The following is a 26,150-nucleotide window of genomic DNA, read 5'->3' on the forward strand; positions in this document are numbered from 1 at the left end:
AACTGACTCTCCAGCAGACAGACTGACGATTCCAACAGAGAAGATCACAATGACATGTGGGAGTAAATATATTGATTGCAATTTTCCAGAATGAGTGAGCGTTCATGTGCAAAGGATTATCATTTTAATGAATATAATTATCCACTGTGTGTAGTGATCCCTGTTGTCTTTCCCGCTCCTTTCTCAGTCCACACCCCCTTCCCTGCATTTCTGTGATTATTTAGTTAGTTAGTAAATAAATGATTAAGCCAAATGGTGTATGGATGATTTATAGTAAAGGCTGGGTTCGTGCAGATAACCAACAATTTATGACGTTCAGATGAGACTGACGTGAGGTAAAGAATAATTAATTAATAGAAGACTAATTGATCAGATATTAAAATATCTGAAGAGTTATATTTGGAAAATTATATCTTTGTAATCTGAAGATTTTCCGTGGTGCCCTGACTTCCTAGTTAATTCAATTTACATGATTAGTTTAATCACGTAATAATAATTACAGAGAATTTATTTGATAAAATAACAGTCTTCACCTTTAATGATGCCAAAGACACAACACTGCCTTTCCACACTAAGAAATAAAAGAGGGAGAGGCAGGAGAGAGAGAGGAGAGGAGAGAGTGAGACAGAGGAGAAGCATGGCTCAGAGACAGTAAAGAAGAGAGAAAGAGAGAGAGAGTGCAGTGAGCACAAAGGAATGGAGAGGGTATGCCCCTGGAAATTGAGGGTGTAATTTAGACTTCCTTAATGCTCAGTCAAGAGGGTCAACGGTCATCTCTAGCGAAATGTTCTCAGTAAATTGCATTACTACGTACCTTACTGGAATGAGTGTACAAGAATGTAGCACCGCTTTTACATGGACTTTTATGAGGGGAATGAAAGTGTCAATGTGTACTCTGTCAGGTTGCTACACCATGCACATTCTCACACACACATAGCTACTTGGCTGTGAACAAGAGCAGATCATCACTGAGGTCTCTTAACAGAACAAAAAGTAAATATAGGCCAGTGCCAGTCTCAAGAGGATAATTCAATCTATCTGTGACATCTACGTTTATTAACCACCGCAATACATAACCTTTCCTACGTTTTCTTTATTTTTTAAACTGATGACAAGTGACATAATGTGACAAGCTATTTTCTCACACCACATACCTCTGGACCCCAACACCTGGCTCAAAGCGCACTGACATATTTGGTGCTTGCAGGTGTCAATTTGTCCCTCACTCTCCTTCTCTTCGCCTCTGCAGTGTTGTATAAGGTCAACAGGGATTCTCACACATTCAAAAGTTAGGAGCCCATCAAGGTGCAAATATAGGCTTAAGGTCCGGGGTCAGCCACCTTAGATATGTTGTAAAGGACTATATGAACTCAAATTCAAATCTGACTACTGGAAGTCCCACATGCTAGCTAATTCTAATGGCCAATGATAGCAAAGGACACACACATTGTCATAATGCAATATCCAACATTATCTACAACATTATCTCCTGTTAATTTTGGAGGCATTTTAATTCGGAATAAATTCTTAGGCAGTTGCACAACATAGATAACAATACTGTCAAAACACCTCTCTCCCCCCAATCATTTATGAACCTTGTTGCGCATGATAGAGAACGCGTGCTTCACTTTCAGCGCGCAGAGAGAGCACTCGCGGATTACTCAATAAATGAGCGCCAGCGCTGATTCCACATGAGAAAGCGTCGCACAATAAACCAATATGACAGTTTTATCTGAGTCATTTTACCGGCTTTTATACCGCCTCCTTTTATTCAGCAGCATTTATCTTGCCTAGTTATTCACTTATTTTGGGCTATTGTAATCTAGTCTGTGTGTGTGCCTACGAGGAACAATATTTACTCACGCAGAAATATTTTGAGGATTTACAAAAAGAGACCTCCCTCACATTCCAGAAAGCTATATGCTGTAGAGACTGGACTGGATTGACTGGCCGCTGGTAGAATCGGGCACTGTAGCTCGCGCGCACTCACTCATGTTAAGAAATGAATGAAAGCCATCACAGCATGGCAAGGCTAAATTAAATGTGCATCATAACAAGCTAATGTGCATGTTTTTGAACAAAACGAAGGCGTCAAATGGGCACGCTTTCTACATTCCTATCCCAGACAAATCTGACTGGGGAATGGAGAGATGCTTCTGCCTTCAGTCCTTCACTCCAGCGCCTTCTTATCCAATTACACCAAAACGGGATTTGAGAATTAAAAAACGAGTCAAATCAATCTTACCTTGGATAGGATATCCTTGTGTGTATGTTTTGGCTGTAGGTTTGCGACCCAGAACCGAAACATGCGCCTCTCAACTGGGGAATGCAGATCTTGCTGCCTGCTCCTGCGAACAGTCTCGTTGTGGAATACTTTCACTGTCCTAGACCGCGCCAGCCGGCCACTCTCATGTCTCCCCACGGAATACAGAGGAGGAGCGTGGTTATTGATGATATGGGATGAGAGAAACCGGAGGGCGTGTTCCAGACAGACAGAGACGCACCTTTTCTCAGTTATGGAAATCGTTGTTTTCTGTTATTTTGGTTCACCTGAGACGGCCCCTTTCCTGGTGCCATCCTTAGGTTTTTTGATGATGGTTAGCAACAAAAGAGGCGCTTCAACACAGGCCACTGTATAACCAAACACATTGGTTGTAAACGGAATTGTATGGATATTGGACACAGGTAACAAACAACCTACCACGGGTGATAGGCTTTCTTCTGCAAGTACCAGGAAACATCTAAACACTCACCACTGTATTGTAGTGAAAACCAGTTGAGTGGTCCAATGAATGCCTTATTGTTCATTCAGAAGGAAGCTCACACATCTCCATCATGTTAAGACATGTTCTATCAATTACTGAAAGGACACTTCATTACAGAACATGAGAAGTTGTCATTTAGTACTTAAAGGTGCTACACATATGATTTATTTTTCCTTTTGCATTGTAATTTCACAAAATGTTCATAATATATCTGCAGTAATAGTAGAATGATAGTGTTTCACAGTGTTGTGATTGGCTGTGATATTTGCCTATTGATTTCTCCTGCCAAAGCAGCATCTGTTGTCAACATGGAAAAGCTGTTCTGACTTTGGGGCTGTGTTATCTAGTGGAAATAGTTCTGTCATTTCCTGGTTGCTGAAAGTCTACACTGTTCGCTCAATTTCAGTTTATGTGAGAAAGCAAGCGCTTAATAATCTAAATCGCAGTGAAATATCTTGCAATTCACCTAGCATTAGGCTGCATTCAAAACAAATGCAAAAAATCTAACAAATCCTATGTGTATCACCTTTAAGGTTACCAAGGAGCAAGCCTCCATCCATCTGACTCCACCCATCCCAACAGGGACTTTCATTCATTGTAGGGCAGTGATTTGAACCACCATTCAGGGCAGGGCAGTGATTTGAACCACCATTCAGGGCAGGGCAGTGATGTGAACCACCATTCAGGGCAGGGCAGTGATTTGCTCAATGAAAAGAAAGTTATGGTCACATGAGTTGAGAGCTGTGTACTGTACATATGTTTGGTGATCATCACTTTAACTATTCACAGGGAAAGTCTGCCTAAGGCCATTCCCTCTGTTTTTCAACGACAAGATTTTATCCCTAAAATAGCAATGGAGTAAAAAGATGAGAAGAGATAAGAAAGACAGAAGGTCTCTCTCTCTCTCTCTCTCTCTCTCTCTCTCTGTCTCTGTCTCTCTCTGTCTCTCTCTCTCTCTCTCTGTCTCTCTCTCTCTCTCTCTCTCTCTCTCTCTCTCTGTCTCTCTCTCCCTCTCTCTGTCTCTCTCTCTCTCCCTCTCTCTGTCTCTCTCTCTGTCTCTCTCTCTCTCTCTGTCTCTCTCTGTCTCTCTCTCCCTCTCTCTGTCTCTCTCTCTCTCTGTCTCTCTCTCTCTCTGTCTCTCTCTGTCTCTCTCTGTCTCTCTCTCTGTCTCTCTCTCTCTGTCTCTCTCTGTCTCTCTCTCCCTCTCTCTGTCTCTCTCTCTCTGTCTCTCTCTCTCTCTCTCTCTGTTTCTCTCTCCCTCTCTCTGTCTCTCTCTGTCTCTCTCTCTCCCTCTCTCTGTCTCTCTCTGTCTCTCTCTCCCTCTCTCTGTCTCTCTCTCTCTCTGTCTCTCTCTGTCTCTCTCTCCCTCTCTCCGTCTCTCTCTCTCTCTCTCTCCCTCTCTCTGTCTCTCTCTCTCTCTCTCTCAGGACCTAAACATAAATAACTATTCAACATTTGAAAAAACAGCATTTATTTTCAATGAAACTGAGGAGTAGAAGCTACACTAGATGACTAAAAGTATGTGGACACCTGCTAGTCAAACATCTCATTCCAATATCATGGGCATTAATATGGAGTTGGTCCCCCTTTGCTGCTATAACAGCCTTCACTCTTCTGGGAAGGCTTTCCACTAGATGTTTGAACCTTGCTGTGGGGACTTGCTTCTATTCAGCCACAATCATAAGTGAGGTCGGGCACTGATGTTGGGCGATTAGGCCTGGCTCGCAGTCGGCATTCCAATTCATCCCAAAGGTGTTCGATGTGGTTGAGGTCAGGGCTCTGTACAGGCCAGTCAAGTTCTTCCACACCGATCTCGACAAACCATTTCTGTATGGACTTCGCTTTGTGCACGGAGCATTGTCATGCTGAAACAGGAAAAGGCATTCCCCAACCTGTTTCCACAAAGGTGGAAACACAGAATTGTCTAGAATGTCATTGTATGCTGTAGCATTAAGATTTCCCTTCACTGGAACAAAGGGGCCTTAGCCCGAACCATGAAAAACAGCCCCAGACCATTATTTCTACTCCACCAAACTATACAGTTGGCACTATGCAACTGCTCAGCCTCTGACCACAAGGTACTACAGAGGGTAGTGTGTACGGCCCAGTACATCACTGGGGCCAAGCTTCCTGCCATCCAGGACCTTTATACCAGGCGGTGTCAGAGGAAGGCCTTAAAAATTGTCAAAGACTCCAGCCACCCTAGTCATAGACTGTTCTCTCTGCTACCACACGGCAAGCATTTCACTGTAAGATCTACAACTGTTTTTTTGGCGCATGTGACAAATAAAATTCGATTTGATTTGACGCATTGGGGCAGGTAGCATTCTCCTGGCATCCGGCAAACCCAGATTCGTCTGTCGGACTGCCAGATGGTGAAGTGTAATTCATCACTCCAGAGAACGCGTTCCCACTGCTCCAGAGTCCAATGGCCCACGAGCTTTACACCACTCTAGCCCACGCTTGGCATTGCACATGGTGATCTTAGGCTTGTATGTGGCTGCTCGGCCATGGAAACCCATGTCTTGAAGCTCCTGACGAACAGTTCTTGTGCTGACATTGCTTCCAGAGGCAGTTTGGAACTCGGTAGTGAGTGTTGTAACTGAGGACAGACGATTTTTACACACTATGCGCTTCAGCACTCGGTGGTCCCGTTCAGTGAGCTTGTATGGCGTACCACTTCGCAGCTGAGCATTTGTTGCTCCTAGACGTTTCCACTTCACAATAACAGCACTTACAGTTGACTGGAGCAGCTCTAGTAGGGCAGACATTTGACGAACTCACTTGTTGGAAAGGTGGCCTCCTATGACGGTGCCACGTTGAAAGTCACTGAGCTCTTCAGTAAGGTCATTTTACTGCAAATGTTTGTCTATGGAGATTGCATGGCTATGTGCTTGATTTTATACACCTGTCAGCAACCGGTGTGGCTGAAATAGCCAAATCCACTTATTTGAAGGGGTGTCCACATACTGCTGGATATATAGTGTATTAATTTCAAATGTTTTTTCATTTTTGGATTTTAATTTAAAATCACTTCCTGAATTGACTTCTTTCAATTCTAATTAACCCCAGCCCTGAGGGCCACGGCGGCTGTAAGGAGGATGAGACACACAGCCCCAGTGTGTGTGTGTGTGTGTGTGTGTGTGTGTGTGTGATGTGTGTGTGTGTGTGTGTGTGTGTGTGTGTGTGTGAGAGAGAGAGAGAACCGGCTCCGCTCCTCGGTACAACAACAGGAGCCATCAGAGAAAACAAGGTGACAGATGAAAGGATAAGGAAAGAATGGGAGTGTTTCACTGCTCTGATGCAAGCCTCACCTCATTTAACCCATTTCGTTACACAGAGAGGCAGCTGTGGCCTATGGAGAGAGAGAGAGAGAAAATATATTCCCCTTTGGCTAGGAGAACAGGTTTCCCTTGTATCAAAAATGACGATCCATTGACAGGTCAATATTTCTCAGACTAACATCTTAAAGACACATTTAATATTTGCGGTAAATGTTTGATGACCCTTGGTGAGTGTGAGGGAGTGACTCTAACATTCCCTGAGAGATAAATGCCCAGATTTTCCTCATACATTCAGGAGACTAGGGAGTGGAATATGGCCACTATGGAGTATTAACCAGCTCTTTATACATGTTCTGTGTAAAGAACAGAATGTATTCTATGAAGGAAACTACACTCCATCAGAGCATCTTGTGACCGCACCCTTCCAATAACCAAGAGTCTTATAGCCATTTCCTATTTACCATGTTACACCCTCAAGCATGTCTGAACCCAGTAGGTTTAATGGATGGGGGTTATGATGTAAGAAGAAAACTTGCTCTTTGTGGAAATACAAGCTGTGTCTTGACATGTTATCCCAATCAACGTTCTTAAATCCAGCTCCTCCATCATAGCTAAGAGTCTGCCTCCAGGTAGACGAACTGGTTCATGAGTCATGATGGGAGACATAGTTTGCACATAAAGTATATGAATGCATAGTTTGTCTTGCACAGTAGTTCTCAGAGCAGAACACTTTTATGGCCCACGGTTGATTTTTTACTGAGGAAAATACATCAGCCCCACCCTGCTTCTAGTTCAGCCTCGGGCTCTGCATCAGCAGCAGGGGTTTGTCTGGGTTTCTCCTGCGGTGCCTCTCTCCCTAGGGCAGTGGTCACCAACCGGTCGATCGTGATCGACTGGTCGATCTACAAGCCATTCCTAGTCGATCCCTAGAAATTGATAATGTGAGATTTCAAAACTTTTAAAGCCATTAAAACTAGAGACTCAAATAATACAGCTGCTGTTTTTATGAGTAAGTTCATGTTTCAATTGTTATTCAGCACTGTCAATACTTTGTTAAACATTTTTATACGCTATTAAAATGCGCGTTTCGATAAGCTCAAGTTGTTATTATTAGCGCCTTGTGTCTTTTTTAATATCGAGGAATATTTCCCTTTCTCTGGTCATAGGAGTAACAACATGAATTGGTGCATGAAGCAGAAATAATGCAGTGCGACTTAAGTTTCGTCATCAGCTGGAAGACTATCCCCTTTTCTCAACGGAGGAATGCAGACAGGAGGACCATCTGATGGTCAGTCTGAGGGGAGGGAGGGAGCAGCGGTGAGGCTACCTCTCACCCGACTCACCCCCCCCCCCCCAGCTCCGCTCCTCGGTACAACAACAGGAGCCATCAGAGAAAACAAGGTGACAGATGAAAGGATAAGGAAAGAATGGGAGTGTTTCACTGCTCTGATGCAAGCCTCATCTCATTTAACCCATTTCGTTACACAGAGAGGCAGCTGTGGCCTATGGAGAGAGAGAGAGAGAGAATAGATGTTCCCCTTTGGCTAGGAGAACAGGTTTCCCTTGTATCAAAAATGACGATCCAATGACAGGTCAATATTTCTCAGACTAACATCTTAAAGACACATTTAATATTTGCGGTAAATGTTTGATGACCCTTGGTGAGTGTGAGGGAGTGACTCTAACATTCCCTGAGAGATAAATGCCCAGATTTTCCTCATACATTCAGGAGACTAGGGAGTGGACTATGGCCACTATGGAGTATTAACCAGCTCTTTATACATGTTCTGTGTAAAGAACAGAATGTATTCTATGAAGGGAGCAGCGGCGAGGCTACCTCTCACCCGACTCACCCCCCCCCACCCCACTCAGACTGCTCATCAGATGCAGGCCATCAGTCCAGTAAAAAGAGAAGCACATTATTATACTCACTTAGCTGTGCCTCACAAGTAATACAACACATAATCTATTACCAGTGATCATGTACCTACAATTTTGAAATATAGTTTCAAAATGGTCTGAGAAGAACAACATTGGCAGGGCTAATCAAGCGTAGCCAATATGCAGTGATAATGTATTGGGTCTATAGCCTATTGCACAAACCTCATAGCTACAGAACTGTTTTTAATTGGTTAATGTTGAATTTATCTGAGCAGTAGATCTCGGCTTGCATTTTGACTCAGAAAACGTTGGTGACCACTGCTCTAGGGTGTCTATTATCTCATCAACCGGTCAGCCTGCCAGAATTTCTACCTTTTCTGCATACAAATAGCTCTGTCAGTAAGTCTCGCTTTAGGAAAGGAATGACAATGCTGTTTAGATCGGTGGCGACTCACCCGTGAGGTGGGTTTTCATTACAGAAATTCCGCATTCGCAGGTGCTGGTTCTTAACTCTTGAACTGAACTGTTGGTCAAGGGCTTGTACGTAAGCATTTCACGGTAAGGTCTACACTTGTATTCGGCGCATGTGACAAATAGTTTTATTTGATTTGGTAGCTGTGACACTAAAAAGTGAAGATTACAGAACTCAAAATGCGCTGATTGAAAGGTCAAGAAATACCTCATCAAAATGTAATTACTTTCTCAAGTAAAGTACATTTACAAGACGTTCTCTAGTAAAGTCAAGTATGAGATAGATTTGATAAAATATCTCTTGGCATGTCCATTTGCCAAGAATAATGGCAGACAAAGGTTGTTTTAAGGCCAAGTGAACATGTTTGTTGTTGCTTAGTTTAACCAGTCAGATTGTACATATCTCAAATAAAGTAGACCAGATTCGAGTGCCTGTTAAAATCTTGGAGGAATATTTGGAACAGGTAAAATAACCGATGCATTTATATATAAGAAAATGTTACGAAACAATGCAGAAAACCAAAAACGAGTCTACAATGCTCTCTAGTGGAAACAACAAGAATGTACAATAGTCATTTTGAAATCAGTGATTTGCCTTCTTTCCTTACACAGCACTGCCCTCATGTGGTCATAAGGTTGGGAGAAATCTTGCTGGAAGTACCTCTGGGCAAGTTGAGTTGTTTTCACTTGGAACAAAACAGAAGCAAACAAGCCAAAACACGGAGGAACTAACCTGAACTTGTCCTATAACAAACCTTTGTTTTTGATGCAAAACGTTTTACTACGGTGTGCACAAATGAATACACACCTTATGGCAAGCTGTTCACCTAGCATAAGCCCATCAACGAGGTCAGACATAAATCGGTGACAGCTCGATCTTAATTGAATACTTTACACCGTGTCAAGATTTTATTTGACAGCATTTCAGAATATCATACGGTAAACAAGATTTCTGCAAAAGTTAATATATCCATAGTGTTGCATTTCATAAAAATAGGTCGTTCACTTATAGTCTGTGACTATCCATAATAATACATTGAGTCATATTTATAATAGCGACACACCTGTACAAGGTCAATAACACGGCTAATAATAACACTACACAGTGATACCCTGCTGCATTAGGTAGGCTCAGGGGGTTCATGTATCGTACATGCCGTCAGTCTTCAACTCACCGTTTTAGATATACCCATCTCTTCTGATCAGTCCATAGAAAATAACTGACATTTGCCTCAATGGGGGACTGCTCTGATGAGAAAAAGCGGCGAACTGTGCAACGAAGGAAGGACATTCTTCCTTGTCTCCAGTCTACACAGAAGTCATGATAGGCTTAGTGATGAAGGTGCAGTATACAGTCAGGGCTGTCCAGACACTATAGGAATGGTTGTGTGTGGAGTGAACACACAGTGGCACTGTTCAAATGAATCCTTTCTTGAAGTAACCAGTGACACTTACATGAATGAACATGTACCTGCTTTACATTATTATATAGTTCTTTATTTTCATTTAACAGATGCTCTTATCCAGAGCAATTAGGGTGAAGTGCCTTGCTCAAGGGCACATGGGAAGATTTCCCACCTTGTCAGCTCGGGATTCAAACCAGCAACCTTTCAGTTACTGGCCCAATGCGCTGAACCTCTAGGCTACCTGCTGCCTACTTACTTGAAGTAACCACTGTTCTTACAAGACGCTAGGAAAGAGAGAAGGAAGAGAGGAAGGATGCATTGTTAAAGTATTCAAACAGGCCCAGACAGTGGCTGAGCCACAGACTCCTGTCTACTCAGTGTCAGTTCCCCAGCACAATTTATATGCCAATTCTCTGAACCACTTTGTGCTTTAAAGAAATATTTATTCTTCTCGTAAATAGAGTTTCCAATGGGCTCAGAGCATCACTCACCTCTCTCGTATTACTCCTATTCTGAAAGACTGTCTGCATTTCTTCCACCCGAGGGGGACAGTTTTGTTCTGCCAATGTCGTCCTCTCTTTGCTGGATTGTTAGCTCGACACACTGCAAATTACCACTCAAAAATCAGATGTCTGCAGAAACTAAAGGGGACACATTCGGATTGCTCCTTAATGTCTTTTCTTTTATCGCCAAGAATGATTCTTGTGTCTGTCAATGTTCATAATGACTAGATGATTGTAGTCTCTCCACATCTACATCTACAGTATAATAGTTATCAGAGTGACAGATGAATTAGCTTCTGTGAGTCCCAGGGCCAGAGAGAGAGTTTAAAAAAAAAAAACTCTGCCTTAGTCATTGGATGACAAGGCGGTTCTGAGGGACGTGTGTGTGTGTGTTACTGTGTGTGTGTGTGTGTGTGTGTGTGTGTAAACTGGTAATAGGAGAGTGCAGACAGGGCCACTGACAGAGCCTCCACTGTCTAGAGCTTCAAAGTTAATTGGGACACAATCTGGTAGAGAGAGATGTATATATATTTTAACGTCGCTGGCTATGTAGACACTTAGAGACTAAACAAATGTTGAAATGAATATCCAGACAGTTGTCAGTTGTAATGTATACATATGCGTCTTTGGGAGATAAAAGTGTTTCATGTGTTGTGTAAATGAACAGCGTTAAGTGAAGCCACAGACCATTAGACACATTGTGATGAATGAGCTCGTGACAAATGGCAATGTTTCTCTCTCTCTCTGATCCCCACCAGAAGTACTAGTGGTGTTTCCCGCTTTCATACACTTGCCATATTTTCACCCAAACACATCATTCTGTGTAGCTACAGCTTGATTACACCATCTGTTAGAGATGTTCTGCCCAGACGTTTCGATATCTGACGATGAGATACCAAGAGAACCCCAAAAATTTGTGGAACTAACTTCAATCTGTAAGGAAATGGAAAAATTTGCTAATGTTTTCTGACCAAATAAATACTGTGGGGTCTGTAAATATAGTGAACAAATTTCTATAATCAGATATAAAAACATGACTGTCCGTCATGGCACAGATGTATATGAATATTGGGATGTTGGTATTGACTGCAGCCTGGATTGAACCACATCAGTCTAGAGAATGTTCTAGGTTCTTTAAGTCCATAACAGACCTCTCTGTCCGTCGGTCCCTGATCGTAAGGCACTCTGCCCCGATATTCCATGAGCCTTCACTCTCTCCACAGTGTCCACCAGACAAACCTCAGCAAATTGCTTTGTTCGCGAAGCACAGTGAGGGGGAAATGTATCTCCTGTGACCCAACCGTTGATGATTCAAGCACGAACAGCCCTTAGAGTCCACTGCAGTCTCGTAGAATGGGTCCAACACAGACTAGAAATGCAATATCATAGGCTGGGCTGTGGAGTTATAAGGGAGTGTTGAAAAACGGTGTTGTGTTCCTTCGCTCGTCTAGCTTATGAGGCGTCTCAGGACTACCATTGGCCCGACTAGGTATGCATTAGAGATGATCACGTCCCACATATTAATACTCATCATATAATAGATTTATTTCTATATCATTTGATAGATTACTCGGGATAGCTTCTTCAGTCTCATACAGTCTCTTATTTAAGGCAAAGTTCCATTAATGCGTATACTCTTTTCCTAGTTCTGGTTTTCATTCTCTCTTTTCAAAATACACAAAAACAGGCAACCCCTCTTCAACATTCCTTTTCATAAAATAGACTCCATTGTATAAAAAAAACTGCAGTGTCACAGTCAACCAATCGGTGAGTGGTTCAATTTGCATGTACGTCCTCGACTGGAGTGCTGTGGGGATTTGAGCACTTCCAAATGAAGTTCCTGTATTCGGACCCCTTAACACTGCTCAAGGATCCAGTCACGCTACACACATTCTGCTTGGTTTCTTCTTGTTTTGAATTTTTAAGTGGATGCTTTCCAGTTCTTAAGGTGGTCGGTGTAAAATATCTCTCAAAATAATTTAGAGTACAATATAAATAAAAATGGTTCTCTAAAAACGCATGGAGGAACCCCCCTTTACATCTGAGGTCTAGAGGGTGGGGTGGGGGAGTGGAGGCAGGGTGAGGGGAGCCAAAGAAGGGGCGAGCCAGGTTTAGTGTAGCCCGGCCTGGGGGTCTGGTGGTGGTGGGTGTACTCCAAGGTGTTATCTGCTCACAGTGGACGTGCCCGAGCGCAGGGTGCTGGGCAGCTTGTCAGAGCCGGGGATCTTCCAGGGCCCAGGGGACACGGTGGCCTTCCTACCCGCTGCCGTGCTGCCGCTGCTGGTGCTCTTGGTGGGGCGGCAGGGCCGGGTCTCTCCAGGGCCCCTCTCTGCCTCTCTGGGCCTGGGCTTCTCCTGTGCCGGCTCCCCCTGATGCCCGACACTAACGTCTGGGTGACTGCTGCTGCCGCTCTGAGTACCACCGCTGCCGCCGTTCCCGTTAGAGTTTGTGTATGAGGGCTTGGAGTCTTTCGTCGGGGATTGGGTTGGTTCTCTTTTCCCGTGGGACGTGCTGCTGCTCTCCCCAGCTATCCCCCTGGAGGAGCTTTTGGGCTCCCCTCCCACAGGTAGCAGCTCATCCCTCCCCACCGGCCCTCCCTCTTTGGGGCAGCTCCCTCTGCGGGTGGACCTGCCACCTTCTTTCTGTTTGGCCCTCCCGCTACTGCAACCACTCCCACTGGGCCGGTCCCGGTCCCTCCTCCCGTGGCCGGTCTGGTCCGGATTTTGCAGCTCAGTCGTGGCCTTCCGGGGGCTCTGGGAGCGCTCCGTCCTCCTGCTCTCTTGCCTCGCCGGCTCCCGCGGGACCTCCTGCGGTGGCAGATGAGCCAGGTCGGGGCCTGGGGGCTGCTGGGGCGGGGTCAGATGAGATGAGGGCGATGGCATGGTCAGAGTGTCTGGGGGCAGGGCTACTTCCGACAGACTTGGGGAGGCTGAAGGGCGTGCATCCCAGGGGGAGGTACTGTCTGCTGGGGCACAAACACACAGTTAGACATGGGAAAGGATAGTCTTAACAGTCGGGCGAATCCTACCTTCCATTTACTTAGTCATGCATGGATGTCAATGGGAGACTGAGTGAAAAGCTGACTTAAGTGGAAGTTTGCCCTATAGAGATATATCTATGAATCTATAGCTTTAACCAAACAACACACACCAAGCCAAAAAACACGCCTCTAGTCTACATGGATGACAGCATCCATATTGTAGCAATCACAACAAACAAAGTGAAATATCACTTCACTCCTATAAGTCACACACTGCAAGTTCACTTTAAGGCAGCATACATCTCAGTTCCCTAGCTCCCTTTAAAGCCTCAGCACTTCTAAGAAGTGGGCAGAGAAATCGAAAACAGGTTTAATGGAATGGATGATGTGCTGAATCAGGCGGTGCTTCAGCCTGGCTCGGGAGAGAAAACCTGTGGGTTCGAGACTCCCCACCGGTGCTCTGGGCTGAGTAACCACGGTAGCGGCTAAACCTAGAGGGCTCTACCTTCTCCTGAGAGGCTGCTGCAGCTCACAAGGCCTGTTAGCTTCTCTCTCTGCATCGCTGAGCTAGCAGTCCCAGGGTTATCATTCATTACAAACAGGCAGGTAGGGGGGAAGTCACCAGGGAGGCTAGCGCCAATCGTCTAACTAGCAGGGGGAAAGAGGGAGGCTAGGCTAGGCTAGCTCCATGAGGCCTCATTACAGACTAGATGAACTCCCAGACCAGCTAGGAAGGTCTGGTGTTTGGAGAGAGCTCAGTGGGCAGGCTCACAGTCGATGCAGGTGCCTGTTGCGCTCTGAAACCCTGGACTTTTCACACCAGCTCATTCCGCTACCCATCAGCTACTGCTTGGTGTATTGAAGTGATGACCTGTCTCCCGTGGAGACTGTGTGGCCCAATAGGATTGTGGGAGGGAGTATGTGTGCTGAGCTAATGCCGGCTGTCACCTTGGATACGGCTCTGTTCGTTCTGAGGGGTGATGGGTCCTGCTGCCCAGCTAGCTGACTGGATCCGACCTTAAAACAACCTCCATACTCTAGTACTCTGTACGAGGGGACAAATGTACACATGCACTAATACAGCAACACAATACACAGCATGCACACTTCCACATACTCACAAACGTCATGCACGCGCACACACACAGTATCATATTGTGTGGTACTAAATGTGGCAACCGTCTTTTATTCCACTTGATTATTTCATCAGGATGCCGTTTTTATAAGCTTTGAATTCGCTTTCCTCCGCAAAGTACTGTATAAACTAGCTGAAAATACAGAGCCGCTTTGCAAAATGTAGTTAAACACCCCCGAAGCAGCGCATCAAACATAAATACTACATCCTCTCAGTATGCAGATAAACCTAGGCCTGTAAAACATCTACGTATCCACACAATCCCCCACATCCATGTTACAAATGGCTATTCCACTTTTATGTGACTGCTCTGCCCAGAACACACAGGTTGATAGTTGATATGAAAAGTGACGCTGGTGATTTAATATGGCGTCCTCTGGCTGACAGCGTAATGGGCTCATGGTGCGTATTTCACAGCTTTTTGTCACCCTCGGGCAGGTAATAGAAAAACCCTTTCGAATGGAGGAAGGGGGGGAGAGAGGGGGAGGGAGAGAGAGAGAGGGAGGGAGAGAGCGAGAGAATAAGAGAGAGACAGAAATAGATAACAAAAAAATCTCAGTCATAAATGGCCGGAGAGACCTGACTGGGAGTGGAAGTCAGAAGTCGCCTAGCAACGAAGATGGAGACAGACAATACTATTTCCTGTGTTTAAAGACCCTGGTCACCTGCCAAAGCTAAGTGCTGATGACTGTATTTCACAGTGGAGGCCTTGGCTGGCTGCGGAAGAGTCATGTGCAGTGCTAGCCTCAGCGCTAACTCACTACCCACAGGCCGGGAGTGTGGCTCTCTGTTACAGAGGCCATGGGAGAGTCTGACACATCAGGATTTATTACCAAGTGGGCCGCTAGGTGCTGTCATTCCCTGAGGTGCTGGAGGCATAAATGTCTGTTAGGAGCCTCAGCGTTCACCACGGTGGGATTTTATCATCACAGGAAATAGTCTGCCTATATATTTCTGACTAATCTATCTAGACGATAGTGGCTGTCAGTTTGAATCGCTATTTTGTAAAAGTTGGTTCATGGATCTTTCTAAATGTGTAATATGTATTTATTGTGTGTACATACAGTATAATAATTCCATTGGGCTGGCCTGATGACCATGTGGACATATGCCGCGTTCAAAACACCTGGGAACTTGGAAATCTCAGACTTAAGTGTGTTCAAGACAACTGGGAACTCAGGAAAAAAACTAACTCCGACTGGGAAAATAGTTTTGAACGGTCAAACTCTGACATCTTTATAAAGCTCCGATTTTCCGACCTGAAGATCAGTGACATCATGATTTGACCTCGTCCCCCCCCCCCCCCCAAGTTGTCTTGAAAGCCCCAATAGCTGGGGAACTACTGTAGGTTGATATCACTGTGATTGAAGTGGAGAGGAGGAGCCAGTGTGTTCTGACCAGGAAGTCACAGCTGCAACACACAGCATGGGCACACAAAACCACACCACAAACCACGACACCAAGTAGAATTAGACTGGAACATGCAGATCGTCACAAACCGTGTCTTTAGAGTGGCCCATTAGGAAGAAATAGGGGGAGCCATGCTTGTCACTTTTCATGCACATGGAGAGACTGGAAGGTACCATTCCTAAGGAAAGGGGAGTAACAACCTATACCAGTCATTAGGGTTAAACCAGACGCCTTGAAAGGAAGAGTTACACTATTGTTAGTCAAGAGAAAGACAAGTTTATCAGTGTTAAAGTATTAAGTAGAGAGAAAGACATTGCTATGGATATAGAAAATATAACTAGATTAGAAGATAGGCATGCCAGACATAAGCAGAGTTATAGTTATATAGTTGATGTTTTTTGTCATTTTTACCACTTTTTTCTACCTAATTTCGTGATCACGAAATTGTCTCATCGCTGCAACTCCCCAACGGCCTCGGGAGAGGCGAAGGTCGAGTCATGCGTCCTCCGAAACATGACCCGCCAAACCGTGCTTCTTAACACCCGCTCGCTTAACCCGGAAGTCAGCCTCGTCAATGTGTTGGAGGAAACACCGTTCACCCGCAGGCGCCCGGTCCGCCACAAGGAGTCGCTAGAGCATGAAAGCCAAGTAAAGCCCCCCCCCCGGCCAAACCCTCCCCAAACCCGGACGACGCTGGGCCAATTGTGCGCAACCCTATGGGACTCCCAGTCACAGCTCGTAATGACACAGCCTGATTGATCCCAGGCTGTAGTGACGCCGCAACACAGCAATGCAGTGCTTTAGACTGCTGCGCCACTCGGGAGGCCCGAGTAAAGAATAATCTATAGACGTAATAATTTTAGAAATGTGTGTGACTTTTAAAATGTGATTATAGTGTTACTGGAATCATATGAGATTAGAAGGTAAGCAGGTGGATTTGAGTGCGTTACAGCTGGATTAGCCTTGGCCTGGGGAGGGGTAAACACAGGGTTAGAGGGACAGAAGGGAAACCCACCATACTCTGGGACCTGCCCTGTGCCTCTCTTCAGGAGCAGACGCACCCGCCGGCCCCCTGACTTGATGAGCTCGATGGCCCGGGCGTGGGTCATGTCCCTGGTGGTGTCCCCATTGATCTCAATGATCTGGTCCCCTACCTGTAGAGGAGGAGAGACAACACAGTGAGTGAGTGAGTGAGTGAGTGTGAGTGAGTGAGTGAGTGAGAGAGAGAGAGAGAGAGAGAGAGAGCAATACTGTAGATAGATAGTGTGTGTGTATGTGTGTGTTTGTCCCCCGCTGTGTATGTGTATGTGCATGAAATCCTGTTGCCATGCAGATACTGTACAGACAATAAATAGACCACTGTGACAGTAACCTCTAAATCACCAACCCACTGAGCACCCTGTGTTATATAAACATGCGTTACATTGCGTGACAAGTTCACACCAATTCCCTGATTAGATGAACAAATTGTGGAAGAAAGCTGGCACACACTGCCGCAACCACCAACGCAATTATTTCTTGGCAGGCCTCTGAGATAAGCACACACACAACATATTAAAGCACAAAATTAATAAGGCAAATTTATTGTGGATCACAATTTATTAGGATCAATGTGGATCTATAAATCATAGTGGTGCAGAGGGATCAGAACGCCCAGTGTAAAGCGCTAATCAGAATTAGCACTCATGAATGTGGTGTCAGTTGCCATTAATTCCTGCAGCCCGTTTTTATAATGTCATTTAGATTGAATTATGGACTCTTCCCTGCAGGGGGGCTGAATCTAAAGAGGTTACCCTCCTGAATACCAATGTCCTGGGCGTTGTTCATTACGTACCAAACGGAAGAAACTAGACTGAAACAGGGAGGGAGTACCTGCATCCGTCCAATAAGAAACAGTTGTTTTAGCTTTCCGTTGCAAAACATATTCCTAATGAATATGACCCAGGACATTAGCAGCTGAAGACCTGGTAGTAACCTATTCATTTCACTAAGTAGACTACATCTCCCTTCCAGCACTACAGTGAAAAGGTTGTGACCGCTCTATGACTACAAAATCAAGGTCAGAAGCCAATTGTATAGGCATATCCCCTGAAGGATCTCACTAACACACTTCCTTCACTTGGGAATGGGACCAGTGCCCTCTTGACTGATAGTGTAGGAGACCACGTGCTGCGGGACCAAATGTATAAACCAATTACTGTAACAAATGGAAAAGTCCTCGGCTAATAGTGAAAGTAATTTGAAAGCGAGAGGAGAGAGAATCCACCCGGCAACAGAGAGAGAGAAGGGGAGTCATTAAATGTTATTAGGCTGATCTGAGCGGAGCTGGACAGCCCGTCCATCTACACCTGTCACGCCCTGACCTGAGAGAGCCGTTTTTCTCTGTTTGGTTAGGTCAGGGTGTGATATGGGGTGGGCATTCTATGTCATATATTTCTTTGTGTTTGGCCGAGTATGGTTCCTAATCAGAGGCAGCTGTCTATCGTTGTCTCTGATTGGGAATCATACTTAGGCAGCCTTTTTCCCACCTTCAGTTGTGGGATCTTGTTTTTGTACAGCTCTGTGTAAGCCTGCAGAACGTAACATTCGTTTTCCTTTTTGTTATTTTGTTTAGTGTTCTGAATTAAATAAAAGTAAACATGACAACTTATTTGTATTGCTCTTAAATCTTTTTAATGAATTTTAATCTTATTAACACTTTGTACTAGCTAGCTATTTGTGTAGGTAGCTATCAAGTAAACACAATGATACCATGCTGCACCTTGGTCTCCTCCTTACGACGATCGTTAAAACACTTTCTGACAGTTGGTGAATGGCTGAAGCCGGCCTGAGTCATTCCCCTTTAAATGGATGGGAAGTGACTGGGTGGGATGGGAGAATTGAACACCAAGCCGACAGCAGTAGTATGACCTCCAGGCTCCAGATGAAGCATGGTTATCCTTGGATTGTCTTTCCTCTAGATGCTATCTTGAGTCCAGCCAAGCTTTCTAAGGCTGTGTCTGAAACAGCACCCTATTGCCTATATGGTGCACTTTTGACCAGAGCCTGAGCCTTGGTCGTGTAAAAAGTAGTATACTATATAGCCAGCCGGCAAATCCCAGTTCATTTCAACAGCGGTGTTAGATGATCCTACCTTTCCCCCTCGACCATTCATCTCCCCCATGATCAGAGTTCAAACTGGGCCTGTGTGTGGCAGACTGCAGAATTTGAGTGGGCCTTTAAAGCTGTGATTACTGAAGGATAAATCACGATACCGACCCGGGCGTTGAAGAGAGAGACAAGGACCGCTAGCTATCCCTCATCCCCAGTCGATGGGTTTGGGCCTGGGCCCGCCGAGCTGCATTTACCTCGCCGTGACGGAGTGAGAGTTATATCCCTACGGGGCGTTTTACACACATTATCTCTGACAGGTTCATTACAGATAAGGAATGCACAGCGATGACGCTATTGGCCCACACTAGGGAGATTGGGCAGAGAGAAAAGTGTGACGGGTAGGAGACGATCAAGATACTTTAGGAGATTTAGGAAAAACTGCGATGGCAGACTTGTAATATACTCTTTGATATCGGAAAAGTAAAGTGAGATTTCTGTATTTTTTACGCCCTAAAGTGGTCAGATTCACTCTGGATGAACATAGCAGGCTACAAGAACATATACAGCTGTTGAGAGAGAGTGTAACAACCGTCGTTAGGAATGGACCAAGGCGCAGCGGGAATGTGGATACTCATATTTATTGATGAGAAACAAGTAAAGCATCCACATGAAAACCAACAAAAACAATACTCACGACGGCAACAGTGTGACAGGCTAAACAAGCAGTGATCACAAACAACTACCCACAACCCCAAAGAAAAACACACACTCCTATATAGGACTCCCAATCAAAGGCAACTCAACACACCTGCCTTCAATTGGGAGTCCAATCACCCACTCAACATTTAACAAACACAAACCACCTGCCACATCCTGACCACAACTGATACACTACCTCCCTCTACTGGTCAGGACGTGACAGTACCCCCCCCCTCAAGGTGCAGACCCCGGAATGCACCTAAAAAAAAGAACACACAAAAAAAACTATCCCCAACAAAACCAATAAACAATAACCCCTAAACAATAAGGGAGGGAAGGGAGGGTGGCTGCCGTCACCGACGGCACTGTGCTACACCCTCCCTCCCCAACCCACCTATCTTGGAGGTGGCTCAGGTGCAGGACGTGGACCTCGCTCCAACTTCGGCGTCGCCCACTTTGGTGGCGCCGATAGCTGCGCCGGGCAGACGGGCCACTCGGGCTGACCCTGGCAGACGGACCACTCTGGCTGGACCGGAAGACATGCGGGCCACTCGGGCTGGGCCGGAGGACAGGCGGGCCCCTCGGGCTGGGCCGGAGGACAGGCGGGCCCCTCGGGCTGGGCCGGAGGACAGGCGGGCCCCTCGGGCTGGGCCGGAGGACAGGCGGGCCCCTCGGGCTGGGCCGGAGGACAGGCGGGCCCCTCGGGCTGGGCCGGAGGACAGGCGGGCCCCTCGGGCTGGGCCGGAGGACAGGCGGGCCACTCGGGCAGGGCCGGAGGACGGGCAGTCGGGCCGCTCTGGCAGACCCGGGCAGACGGGCCACTCGGGCTGACCCTGGCAGACGGACCACTCGGGCTGACCCTGGCAGACGGACCACTCGGGCTGACCCTGGCAGACGGACCACTCGGGCTGGGCCGGAGGACAGGCGGGCCCCTCGGGCTGGGCCGGAGGACAGGCGGGCCCCTCGGGCTGGGCCGGAGGACAGGCGGGCCCCTCGGGCTGGGCCGGAGGACAGGCGGGCCCCTCGGGCTGGGCCGGAGGACAGGCGGGCCACTCGGTCAGGGCCGGAGGACGGGCAGTCGGGCCTCTCTGGCAGACCCTGGCAGTCGGGCCGCTCTGGCAGACCCGGGCAGTCGGGCAGCTCTGGCAGACCCGGGCAGTCGGGCAGCTCTGGCAGACCCGGGCAGTCGGGCAGCTCTGGCGACTCCTGACTGGCAGGCAGCTCTGGCGACTCCTGACTGGCAGGCAGCTCTGGCGACTCCTGACTGGCAGGCAGCTCTGGCGACTCCTGACTGGCAGGCAGCTCTGGCGACTCCTGACTGGCAGGCAGCTCTGGCGACTCCTGACTGGCGAGGCTGGGCTGACACACTAGACGCCTGATGCATGGGGCTGGTACTGGACGTGCCAGCCTGGAGACACGCACCTCCATGCTAGTGCGTATAGCGGGAAACACCGGACCTTCGAGGCGCACTGGCGGTCTTGAGCACAGGGTTGGCATCACCCCTCCGGCTCGATGCTCACCTCACCCTGGTACAGGGCGGACTGGCCTGTGCGTCCGTATAGGCGAGATGGTGCGTACCTCAGCGTAACATGGCGCCCTCCACCTCATACGCACCTCCCTGTAATCACGGGTAGCTGGCTTACGGCTTTTCCTTGGCCTGGCCAAGCTACCCGTGTGCCCCCCCCAAAAAAATTCTTAGGGGTGCCTCTCGGGTTTCCTACCCAACCGTGTTCCAGCATAACGTTCCCGTTGGTTCCTCTGTCCAGCTGCCTCCACTCTCCTGAGTGCCTCCACCTGTTCCCAGGGGAGGCGATCCCTTCCGGCCAGGATTTCCTCCCAGGTGTAGCATCCCTTGCCGTCCAGGACGTCCTCCCATGTCCATTCATCCACCCTGTTCTCCTGTGGCTTCCTCCTCTTCCGCTGCTTGGTCCTTTGGTGGTTGGTAGTTCTGTAACAACCGTCGTTAGGAATGGACCAAGGCGCAGCGGGAATGTGGATACTCATATTTATTGATGAGAAACAAGTAAAGCATCCACATGAAAACCAACAAAAACAATACTCACGACGGCAACAGTGTGACAGGCTAAACAAGCAGTGATCACAAACAACTACCCACAACCCCAAAGAAAAACACACACTCCTATATAGGACTCCCAATCAAAGGCAACTCAATACACCTGCCTTCAATTGGGAGTCCAATCACCCACTCAACATTTAACAAACACAAACCACCTGCCACATCCTGACCACAACTGATACACTACCTCCCTCTGCTGGTCAGGACGTGACAGAGAGTGACTCATACTTTGACAGAGGTGATGGGAGGAAGGCGTGAACTTGGGGAAAACGAAAAGCTTGGCACGCTCTGCATCTTCTTACAAAGAGTACTAACGTTACATTTGAACTTCAATTTAGAAAATAATTGTCTTCTTTTTTTTTGTTAAACAGATGGTGACCGGCAGATAGTACCCTCTATCCCTGGAGAGATCATTACGAAACGGACAAACGTGAAAACTATTAATAGTAAAAGCAGCCACCCTTTAATTATTCATCTGAATGTTCATAGTACCTAATGAATTATTGACTAGACTAGAGAAACGTTTCTGCTGCCAGTAAACCCACTAACCCAGCAGGTGTCAAAACATCCCAAATCCTTCACACACTCAGCCACACTGCTTTAGCAGACTATTTTCTTACGGGGCTTAAAATGGAAATTTGCTGCCAAGATAATCATCAGACAATTAAAACCAGCAAACAATTATTATTAATATCCCACTAAACCAGCGTTGGGAGAGAAGCTACTGTAGGTATGTTGAGGGGGAGTGTTAGTTCAGCGCAGGATGTGACATCGTCATCAGCCTACCCTCATCCTCCCGTTGCGGATGGCGGGTCCGTCCTCGGCCAGTCGCAGGACAAACAGGTCCATCTTGTACTCTCTCCCTCCACGGATACTGAAGCCAAACCCCTTCACACTCTTCTCCAGCTCCACGGTGAAGAAGTCAAAGTCCTGAAGAAGGAGCAGGACACATTCAGACAACAGGCAGTAAGAACCAGGGAGGGAAAGGAGCAGGACACATTCAGACAACAGGCAGTAAGAACCAGGGAGGAGGGGAAGGAGCAGGACACATTCAGACAACAGGCAGTAAGAACCAGGGAGGAGGGGAAGGAACAGGACACATTCAGACAACAGGCAGTAAGAACCAGGGAGGAGGGGAAGGAGCAGGACACATTCAGACAACAGGCAGTAAGAACCAGGGAGGAGGGGAAGGAGCAGGACACATTCAGACAACAGGCAGTAAGAACCAGGGAGGAGGGGAAGGAGCAGGACACATTCAGACAACAGGCAGTAAGAACCAGGGAGGAGGGGAAGGAGCAGGACACATTCAGACAACAGGCAGTAAGAACCAGGGAGGAGGGGAAGGAGCAGGACACATTCAGACAACAGGCAGTAAGAACCAGGGAGGAGGGGAAGGAGCAGGACACATTCAGACAACAGGCAGTAAGAACCAGGGAGGAGGGGAAGGAGCAGGACACATTCAGACAACAGGCAGTAAGAACCAGGGAGGGAAAGGAGCAGGACACATTCAGACAACAGGCAGTAAGAACCAGGGAGGAGGGGAAGGAGCAGGACACATTCAGACAACAGGCAGTAAGAACCAGGGAGGAGGGGAAGGAGCAGGACACATACAGACAACATCAGTCACCATCACAAAAGCTAATGGCCATGTGTATTACTATAGCCTGGTTAAACCAGACTGAATGCTGCGCTCACCATTGTTTAACTCAGTGCATCGTTCAGTCTGGTTTAACCAGGCTAGAATGACCACATCTTCCTCGTTACCCTCTCTACCTGAACTACTGTTTCTTGCTTGTCAATACCCATGTATTTCAGTTGAATGTATTTATTTTATTTTAACCTTTATTTAACTAGGCAAGTCAGTTAAGAACAAATTCTTATGTACAATGACGGCCTACACCGGCCAAACTCGGACAACGCTGGGCCAATTGTGCGTCGGCTTATGGGACTCCCAATCACGGCTGGTTGTGATACAGTCTGGATTCGAACCAGGTTGTCTGATGTGACGCCTCTAGCACTGAGATGCAGTGCCTTAGACCACTGCACCACCTGGGAGCCCCATTTTGACAGCTGTACATGCTTGAAATAAAAGTAACATGTAAAGTAAAAGTACAATGTAAGTTTTCAGACATCCCAGGTCAATATTGTATTGATGAGTAAAGTATCTAACCTGGTAGATTTGTGGCTGGATCTGTGGCTGGATCTGTCTGTAGTCGTGGGGCACAGGCATAGGGAAGTGCCTGGGGTCAGTGGACAGCTGTCTGTAGTCCATCAGAGGAGGGTGTCTGTAGTCCAGGGTGGGTGGCTGGCGGTAGTCTGCAACAGGAGGGTGTCTGTAGTCCAATGGGGGCTGTCTGTAGTCTGTGAAAGGAGGCTGTCGGATGTCCGGTTTCACGTCCTGCCTCGCTTTCACCTCTGACCTGTAACTAACCAACCAATCAAGTTAAAGGAAAATTTCCCACGGCATAAACTGGTTGAATCAACGTTGTTACAACGTAATTTGCCAATGTATTGTGACAAGGAATCTGCAAGGAAAATACATTGGATTTGAAAAAAGTAATCAATGTAAACAGCTGTTTTGAGGGTGAAATTTCAACCACATAGATGATGTTGTCATGGTAACCACATTTCAACATAGGTTTGTCTATGTTGAATTTGTACCTTAAAAACTGCGTCAGATCTTCAAAACAATAGGCTTGGCAGCACCTCCTACTGGAGAATTGGTATATCTACAGCTACCAGTTGGTCTCCCATCCAGGGTTTTAACCAAGCCCCACCCTGCTTAGATATGATATTTGTCAGTGACTATTATCATGATGCTATCTTGAGAATGATTTTTTTGAGAGCTCACTTAAAAACTAAATAGATTCGCTGTTGCTATCAAAGTCATTCCAAAGGGAAGGTTTCACAGAGCAAATTAAATGTGACCATACTTTATCACTCATATGACGTCAATGAGACTATTTCGGCCTATATAGCATTTGCAAAGTCATCAACAGCTATTGTTTCAATTCAACTAAAAATAGACAATACAATAGGCCTAGGGTTTCAAGCTTTGATTGATTTCAAATGTAATGATATTTAGTTATATTGAATTGTGTTTAGTTGTCAACCCACCAAATAACAACATTTGAAGGAAACTACTACTTCCACCTGTAACACTGACTTACTCTGGCTTTAATTACAGTTTGTCTCCAAATTAATAATTCATATGTTGGATTCACGTCTCCATTGCAACAAAATCTGTAAGTTAACACAACAAAGTTAAAGAATAGGACTAAATCAAATCCAACTTTATTTAAAGTGCATTTAAAGTTTGAGTTGATTTAGTCCTATTCTTTAACTTTGATTGTTATGTTGAAAATCAAACACAATTCAATGTTTGAAATACAATAAACAATGAATAGCATATTAACTTGTTGACAAGTTTAACCAATGATATGTTGGATTCATGTCTCTAACTCAACCAAAAATCTAAGTTAAAGAATGGGATTAAGCCAGTGGCTCAGATGGAACTATGCAATCAGTAGATACATCTCATTTAAATGTTGATATTTGGTTGCTTTGTCAACCAAACACAATTTAATATAGCCTAAATTAAGGCTATCGTACAAACAAATATAACATTCAACTTTAAAATGAGTAACACATCCATGGCCACCTTGAGGTTGAGTAATTATAAAATCCTTATTGTAAAGCATGCAGGTCTCTGGAGATCTTCACTATTGCTGTAATAATCTGTGCCGAATCTTGAACAGCATTGATCTCTGCACCATGCACTTTTAATGTAATCTCAACTGCAATCCAGGTCATGTGGTTGTGCTATTAGATGAAACACAGTGATAACACATTCATCTGTTGTATAACTAAACTAAATATCTGGTATTTTATTCCCATTTCAACTTTGCTGTGCTTTTAAATGGTTGAAAGCGCAGTGAGACATTTCAGTGAAAACTAAGGCAAAAATCTGACATTGTTTTTCCATTGGAATTTGGTTGTGCTTTTTTCGATGGTTGAATGCATGGTGACACATTGGACATTGAACTAAGTTTTGAGTGGTCTTTTTGAGTGGGTTAATATACAGTATGTTGTAGTTTCATTGATCAAGTTCTCAACTAAATATTACCCAATTACCAATGTTGAAATGATGATTTGCCCAGTGGGTTATCACTAGAAGCATTTCATATGAACGCTCCAACTTCATTCGGTGGTGAAGGTAATGCTCTCTGAATCAATTCATGTCAAAGTCTTAACTTATTTACCAAATACCTTGTTTGTTTCAATCAAACTACCTTTGAGGCAAGACTCTAGTGGTGGTAAGTGAAATATATTTTTTGAACCACATAAAAAGGCACTCCAGTCTTTTACAGAGTTGGCAATAAATCAGAGTACTCAGAGATTTAGGGAAATTCTCCAGAGCAGGAGAGAAAGGACAATGACAGGGTA

General features: G+C 45.9%; 2 protein-coding genes across 2 annotated transcripts in view; both read right to left on the reverse strand.

Moving 5' to 3' along the window:
- Positions 1 to 2,415, reverse strand: part of si:dkey-97m3.1 (fatty acyl-CoA reductase) — a 58,054-nt gene extending 55,639 nt beyond the window's left edge. The window contains exon 1 of the mRNA XM_014208183.3: positions 2,246 to 2,415. The gene's annotated coding sequence lies outside the window, so the exon portion shown is untranslated. The remainder of the gene's footprint in view (positions 1 to 2,245) is intronic.
- Positions 2,416 to 9,297: 6,882 nt separating this feature from the next.
- Positions 9,298 to 26,150, reverse strand: part of LOC106609395 (membrane-associated guanylate kinase, WW and PDZ domain-containing protein 2) — a 75,585-nt gene continuing 58,732 nt past the window's right edge. The window contains exons 15-18 of the mRNA XM_045722165.2: positions 23,875 to 24,130; positions 22,491 to 22,634; positions 16,851 to 16,989; positions 9,298 to 13,272 (exon numbers count right to left, since the gene is read on the reverse strand). Coding sequence (XP_045578121.2) covers positions 12,473 to 13,272; positions 16,851 to 16,989; positions 22,491 to 22,634; positions 23,875 to 24,130 — 1,339 coding nt within the window. The 3' untranslated portion in view covers positions 9,298 to 12,472. The remainder of the gene's footprint in view (positions 13,273 to 16,850; positions 16,990 to 22,490; positions 22,635 to 23,874; positions 24,131 to 26,150) is intronic.

Source organism: Salmo salar, chromosome 07, assembly GCF_965601325.2.
Source record: "Salmo salar chromosome 07, fSalSal1, whole genome shotgun sequence".
NCBI lineage: Eukaryota > Metazoa > Chordata > Actinopteri > Salmoniformes > Salmonidae > Salmo > Salmo salar.